The sequence below is a fragment of the Hyposmocoma kahamanoa genome, unplaced genomic scaffold, assembly GCF_003589595.1.
Source record: "Hyposmocoma kahamanoa isolate Upper Pololo Valley unplaced genomic scaffold, ASM358959v1 88, whole genome shotgun sequence".
Lineage (NCBI taxonomy): Eukaryota > Metazoa > Arthropoda > Insecta > Lepidoptera > Cosmopterigidae > Hyposmocoma > Hyposmocoma kahamanoa.
The window spans coordinates 20,364,839-20,372,647 of NW_020654466.1; the positions used below are offsets into that span (position 1 = coordinate 20,364,839).

At 37.3% G+C, this 7,809-nt stretch overlaps 1 protein-coding gene across 1 annotated transcript in view; it reads right to left on the reverse strand.

The window, feature by feature from the left end:
• Nucleotides 1–7,809, reverse strand: part of LOC113235662 (palmitoyltransferase ZDHHC5) — a 41,732-nt gene that overhangs the window by 20,457 nt on the left and 13,466 nt on the right. The window contains exons 3-6 of the mRNA XM_026471490.1: nt 7,594–7,751; nt 5,934–6,103; nt 3,488–3,682; nt 2,694–2,871 (exon numbers count right to left, since the gene is read on the reverse strand). Of these exons, the coding sequence (XP_026327275.1) occupies nt 2,694–2,871; nt 3,488–3,682; nt 5,934–6,103; nt 7,594–7,751 (701 nt within the window). The remainder of the gene's footprint in view (nt 1–2,693; nt 2,872–3,487; nt 3,683–5,933; nt 6,104–7,593; nt 7,752–7,809) is intronic.

Consider the following 7,809-nt stretch of genomic DNA (forward strand, 5'->3'; position numbering starts at 1 on the left):
CATGGGACCTGTAAAGGGCCCGAAACGTCGGTTTGTTTGAAAAAACAAATATACGCGATTTAAATCCGGAAAAATAGTTTCATTTCCTATGTGTAACAATCGCGAAAACCTAAGAACTCGATATATACTCTGTACTATTAGTGGTTTTCCTTTCATAACCTATAAAATTTCCCAAATTTTAATTTTAAATCCTCTTTCAAATCCTTACACTTAATACTCGTTTGATTGCGATTGTAATTTTCGATTTACTAATCGATTACAAAAGCTTGAATTGAATGAACTTAATGTTAGTCATACATCTATATTTAAAAAGTCAGTAGTTTAGAAAGTTACACTACTCGTCTCATTATACTATGGTTTTAAGGTATAAAACTACGAATTATTATATACAAGATTACACAACTTTTTTCTTTGCAATAAAAGACTTAAAAAAAGAACCAGTAACAAGCAATTTTAAATGTTAGTTTTTTTAAGAAACCATATGTATATAAATATAATATATAAAGATTACAACGCTATTAAAAATTTAGAATATTCCTTGAATCACTTCATAATTATTTTTTCGTATTCAACAATTTTAATTTAAGACGGCAGTCGTGTCACAAAAACTGTCAACATGTTTGTACAGGAAATCAGAAACGTGGTAGAGGAGATCTTAAATACCTTACCTCAATGAGATACACGCGTAAAAATCTGTAGACGAGAGGTGAAGGCTGGACTTAAGTCCATATTTGAGAATTAAGAGCCTATGCACTTGGCGTATTTCATACGCGCCGACGACGCGCGTATCGGTATCAAAATGCGCGATACATACGCGCGACTACCGCGCGTCTGCGGCGCGTATATGCGCAGTTGACGCGTGTCGTCGACGCGTATAAAATACGCCGTGTGCGTAGATGTTGTTACAAACATTGCTTTAGCATAATCACGCAATGGTTATAGACATCAAATCCTATTGTCAATTGTTTTTTACTTAACAGTTTATTTTGACCTTGAGTTTGATATTAAATGCCTAGTTAAGAGCCTGATTTTTTTTAAAACGCTCAGTAGTAAACATTACTACTTGGTAAAGGTTTACTTTACCTCTGACCTATAGATATGACGCATCACTGTTTTCTCCAACGTGTTGTTATATGTTAGTAGATATTTATTATTTATTTCATTCATATATTATGATGTTTAATAATAATATCATATTTATTGCGCCCTCTATTATTATTACTACTTTTAGTTTATCCTATCACCCCAAGGTTGCCTGGCAGAGATTGCTATTTAGCAATAAGGCCGCCTGTTGTACACTGTATTTTTGATTGTTTTTTATTTTTGCTTGTTTATTGTGAATTGAATTGAATTGAGTGTTGTTTAATTAAAAAAGATTTTCAAATTAAAGTAGTTGACCATTTAGTATTGAATTATAGCCTCTACTTTGACGACCTCGGTGACCTTGCAGTTAAAAATGCAACCAATTTAGGGAATCTACTTTTCTAAATTGCTTCTAGTCTAAGTGTCCTGGAGCAGTACAACGGTGTGAATTTCCAGAGGCCAGGTCATTGGTCTGGCATATTTCTTAGTTCTAAGGACGTTGTAAGTTTCCTCTTTTTTCAATTTTTAAACGACTTCAAAAAAGGAAGGAATTCGACTGTATTTTTTTTGTACGTATGTTACGCGATAACTCCGGTATTTGTGAATCAATTTTCGTGATTCTTTTTTTGTTGGAAAGAGGGGAGGTACCCTCTTTGTGGTCCCATTTAATTTTGAAGAAAATCATCCACCTCTAAGGGTGGCTGTTCATGCATGAAGATTCAATTTTATAAATAGCGCCTAAATTTTATTATAAAGAGCAATTATTTTAATGGTTGATTTTGCTATTCTCCTATTCAAGGCGTTTTTCTCTCTCAATATACTTTGGAGTACTGAGAACCGATTTTCATTATCTCCTGTGTCATGTTCCGTATAGTGGCAAACTAGGGGAAGAATCCGGGTTTGCGAACTTTCCGGTTACCGATTTCAATAAAACTTGGTAATTATATGTAATTCCACGTACTTTTGAGGTCGGCTGTTTTAGTACTCTGTATTGAGATTATCACTACTTTGATATTTACTTTATTTACCACGTATTCTGGGCCTATAACCTGCTGGATTATAAACAGAAAACAAACCAGGCGTGTGTGTTTGGGTGTAATTAGTGGTTGTACATGTCTGTGTCCATGACACCCACGATACAGGTACCGTATTTTCATTCTCCGTCCAACATCCGTCCGAAACAATTACAGTCAAATAAGTAATGCTCTTAAAAAACGCATGATGCGAATGAAGCTTCATACATGACATTATCTTTTAATTTCTTTGAATTTTACTTACTTGACAGTAATTGTTTCGTTTTGAATAGAATAGACATTTATTGATTAGGATAGACGTTGATTGCCTTGGTAAAAAGGAATTTTTACTGTAGAAAAACAGCAGGATGGGTTACACGGACAAATATCAAAAAGGTTCTCACCAGCGACATCAGGAGGCTAATAACTACAACTTCACTTCGGTTTGCATACTTTTCAACAGAAGCTAGTATCCAAAAAACGCGTGGTCTCAATTGCCCAAATAGAAGAGTAAGGTATATCATAAATAACGTACACGTTCCTGTACAAACATAGGAGACAAAAGATAGCATGAAAGGCCAAGCGTCTGGCTCTCACCTTATTATAATGAGCGTGCGCGCCGACCGCCCGGTGCGCCGTACCGTTGTCCGCCGTGTACGTCTTTACCTGATGTTGGGTGTCAGTGGCGATCGTGCTGATCGCGGACGCGGAATGAGGCGGCATATCCCGCCGTTTCTTTCCACCTTTGTAGATATACTTTAATGGCCGCACAAGGCTGTGGAAGTAAGTCATATTTATTGAATATGGTTTAATCACAAATACTCACAATCTATTCAAAATAACATAACTACCACTAAACTATAACAAAGATTGTACTTTATTACCAAGCGCCATAAAACAAAAAAGGGGAAAAAATAAGCCCCAAATTAATAAATACGTCTTATATATCGCTGCTTAAGTCTCCTCAAGAAGAGGGTTAAGCCAATAGTCTGTTATGCTGAACCAATGAGGGTTGCGGACGTTACACGTTTTCCAAAAGTTATGAACCTTCTTTGACATGAAGGAACTACTAAACAAAAAAAAAGTGAAGAAATAGATTTCTCAGAGATGGCGCTACGGCAAAAAAGTCGTTAAAAACAAAAAAAAACAAAGATCTGCAACAAGCACATAGGAAAATTCGTAAGATCCGTTAGTTCGTTGCGTGGTTTAAAGAAGTTGAAAATGGTTCGAATCCAGCCGGATCAAAGGATTTTTTTCTAAGTTTTCGATCTTTGTATTAATAATGATTACAACAAATTAGTGGAGTAATTTCATAAAAATAATTCAATATCATGGGGGGCAAACAACGTGACATTCAATAAACTTAAAAATTAAAAAAATATACATCTCACCTCGGATACTGCGGTCCAAACTGCGCGTAGCAACAATTATACCAGCATCCTTTCGAGAAGGGATTGAACCCTCCGGTGAACTTTCCCGTCACCTGCTCGTTGGTGGTGCGACCTCTCGACACGAGCACCATATGGAACCCCGTGAGGCCGAAAATTGGTATTGCTAAGAGGGCAATTATGCCCATTATTACCATACTGGTTTGAGACGGTTAAGGAGTTTGATTCTTGGGAGATCTTTTAACAGTATCAATGGTTTTTATCGATTACCAACAGTATTTTCCTAGTACAGGAATCGTAGGAAATTCTCTGTACGCGATACACGCTACAATTGAGTTGTGTTATCTGGATCTTTGTCATATGTTTGAATAGTAATTTTGATGGTAAGGGACTCACCACACTCGATAGATATGGAACGGGCTTGAGCCGATTACGGATCACCACACTATATATATCTGCTGCCGTCCGCACGGAGCACCGGAGCGGAGTAATATGTGTGGCATTAGAACATCGTTTTACAGTGACGCGGATTGGTCCGTACGGAACACGTTCCGCGTGAACTCCGCACATGCCACCCGTGCATTCATTGTAGGCGATTGTCTTCCGTGAATATCCGCGCTAAATTAAATACTCAATTCAGAGCCCTGCAGATTCTACGCATGCTGATGGCCCGCAGGCGGACCTTACAGACCCTTACGGACCGTTCGCGCAGCTGTCAAACCAGCCTAACGTATTAAGTCGTGCGCCCGTGAAAGCCATCGGTCATTGACTCCGCCGTTCAGCCGATGTGAGCCATTCGGACATTTTCGAGTGAGTTTGGCAGCCGTCGACGAATTTCAGATCACATAATTCCGTAATGGCAAGAAGTTCATTCGTTGCCGGCGAAACGGCGAAAGAGCGAAAAAGACGTTGTGCGTTTTGCATCGGTTGGTACGAACGCGACTCGCCACAGGGTGGCAACGAATCGGCTTTCTGCAAATTTCCGATCGCGTCCATGTGCGTCGGCATCGACGAGGACTGATCCAGGTTTAGAAACAACTAGCGCGAGGGCGCGCGAACGGCTGCGTTAACGGCGAATCGGCTTAATGCGAGTAGTATATTGAACACGATCGCGTCAAGACGAATCCGCGTTAACATAATGAGTTTGGTGACTCCCTAATGCGATTTCGTGTCGTTAAGTCTGGTGACCACCTAAACCAGTTAACTTTAACTTCAAATGGCGGCACTAGTATCGACTCTTAACATCAACGTTATATAAAATTATCTTCGTATTTTTGTCCCGTCACTAACACACTGTAAAACACATGATAAAAAAAGCATTTTCTTCTGTCCGTCTTTTTTGAAGATGTAAAATGACAGTTCATTGTGCAAAAGTGTTGCCCGCTTGCGAGCAGCTAGTGATTGCAGTCATAATTATTCTATCGATTGAATATTGGTCACACTTATGGAATAAATAGTTGAACAAGTTTAATTTTAATTATTTTCGACTCATTATTCATCCAATCACTGAGCACAGGCTCATTTGAATCATCAAAAAAAAAAATAGAAGGCCGTAACACAATTCACCATTTTTGGCAAAATTTTATCTTCTTTCACAATCTATCGATAAAAGTATCGACAACAACTACATAACTTTGTAAATTTTTATGAAAACTGGCAACCCTACATATGTCATTTTACTCCGACTTAGAAAAAGACAGACTATACAAAGGTTAATGATTAATGGCCATTACTGCCCTCACCTTAGCATGTCCAGAAAATTCATTTTTATAATAGTCTAGAACCCATCAAAGCAGCAGGTTATTTTCAATGAAAAAAAAATGTATTTTTCTTGAATTTCCGGTTCAGTATTAATGGCGACAAAAGGTGACAGATTGCAGTTTTTATTGTGCACGGTATTGCTAGATGTGTGAGTTGCAATATATCTCATTTTTAAATAAAAATTTTCGAAGAGATCACTACTAGGCGGAAGACCTTCCCTACTGAAGCGCAACTGGATGCTGAAATAACAGCTGGGTATTTTTTCCCCAATATACTTACATATGGAACGCAATTCTACAAGTTTGTTCTATTATATTAGACAGTTATAGGATAGGAAAAGTAGTTTTTTTGTTAATAAATATATAAAAATCCTACGCTTTAAATGAAAATCAAGAACGAGATTCAGAATCTTGGTCTTGTGTACTTTAAAATGCGCCATGTGTAGCTTATGGACATACCAGTTTAAGGTTAGGGCAAGCCTCCATATTGCGCCGATCCTTTACTCGTTTTGTTTGATCACACGTGTGGATCGTCAAAAAATCGAGCAAATCTGTAGACACCTCAAGAGTAGAATAACGAAATTAACTTCAGGGGCTCGGCCCAAAAGTCCCTGCTTTTTGGCATGTCAATATAAAAGTTCCAAAAGTATTATTCATTCAACAATAAGTTGCGTATGGATAAAGGATACGATACGATAGGCTCGACTTGCTTGAATGAGCCGTTGTGCATAACGAAATAGAGGCTGAGCCCGAAAATGCTCAGCATGTGAATGGACAGAGAGATGAGGAAGAAGAAAAAGAAGCGATAGTTGCGCCGCCCGATGCAATTGTTCACCCACGGACAGTGGTGATCGAACGTCTGCAACAAATGTTTAAAAATTAATAACAAAATATTAAAGAAATACTAAATTCTTTCACGACTCTGGATCTAACTCCATCGCCCTCTAGTGACACAACTATATTGCCGTATAAAATTCAGAAAAAAAAGTCCGATTTTATAAATTACATACAAAATTTTATTAAAAAAATATATTGTAAAATACTTCACTCACTGCAGCGACCTCTAGTAACCTCACTGTATAGCCAGAATAAGGTTTAGAAGAAAATTATTAATATATTCAACGGTTACTTTGCTGAACTTAGCGTTAATTTATTAATAAAAATGGTAGTAAATTAATTCGCTGCTCCGCGAACACTGTGAGTAAAGGAATCCAGTTCTTGACAGTCTCCTTCAAAAAGTCACAAATTCATTTAAGGGGCAACCTGTACGCTGCTATAATCCGTGGTAGTGGGGTCACTACCACGGATTTTTGTCAGTTTAGTTCCGGCAGGTATTCTCGATTAAGATGTTTGAAATAAATATTGTAAATGATAAATGTAATTAAATATATATTTAGAAAAAGCAACCCCTAGAGATTCTTGCTCATTCCTCTCAGGGAAATCAACCTTACGAATGAGCAGTAGAGTTTAATCAATGAGAAGATTTCAAGTGTAATTGCTTACCTATGAAATAAAGATGACTTGAGTTTGACTTTAAAGTTAAATTGTGCAAAATAGCTGCGCTTGTGTTGGATATTTTTATCCATTTATCCTGTCGAGGCCTCATAAGAAAGTGAATCACAAGTCAGGATTATTTTTGGTGGTGGTGATTATTATTATTTTTTTTTACTTATTTATCGTAACTTAGGATTAATAACTTTATTATGACCCCTACATTAGGCTACGCCTGTCTCGTGGGATGCACAGCAAGTACGAAAGAGTAACTAGGCTTAACAGCAACAAGAATTAAGTGAAAAGAGAGAAACATACAAAAAATAATAAAAAGAAATGCTACTTGCATGCTTACTTTAAAACAAAAACCAATTAAGTAATTATTAAGAAAGTAATTTTATCTTTGTGATTGTAGTTGCGTTTGTGTTATTTATTTTATTAATTTGATGCAGATATTATATATGATGCTAATTAAATAAAGTACTCAACACAAGCGCCGCTATTTTGCACGATTTGACACATTCACTAGGATCGCGATGTAGCAAAGTAAGTTACTTCCTTTTTGTCAGAACAAAATGACGAATTTTGTAAAAAATATAAAATACTTCACGACTGTGGACTGAACTACAGCGTCCTCTAGTGACGTAAAATAAAACCAGTATAAAGTTTAGAAGAAAATGTCAAACATTTTCGTAAACAATACCTTTGGTTTCAAGTTCCGAAGTACAGAATTGCTTTCAGAAATTTATAGAAATTCTCTTTAGACTGGCTTTTAAGTTTCAAGGCTTCCTTGACATCGCTGTTTGATTTAACGTAAAAAGACACATGGACAGAGGCACTCAATTTGATGAAACGAACCTCTATGCAATGATTGCAGACGGAGCAGTGCGAGCACCTAGGCGGCCTGTAGAATTTGCATGTGACGCACCATTTCATGCGCACCGTTATGCCGTTGATCTCTACACTGCGGTACAGCGGTGCTCGGAAGTCATCTTCTCGATCCTCGTCAGGTGGAGCTGGGAGCAAATTTTTTACCTACTATAAAAAGAGATGTCCCCAATTCGTTAGTAATCA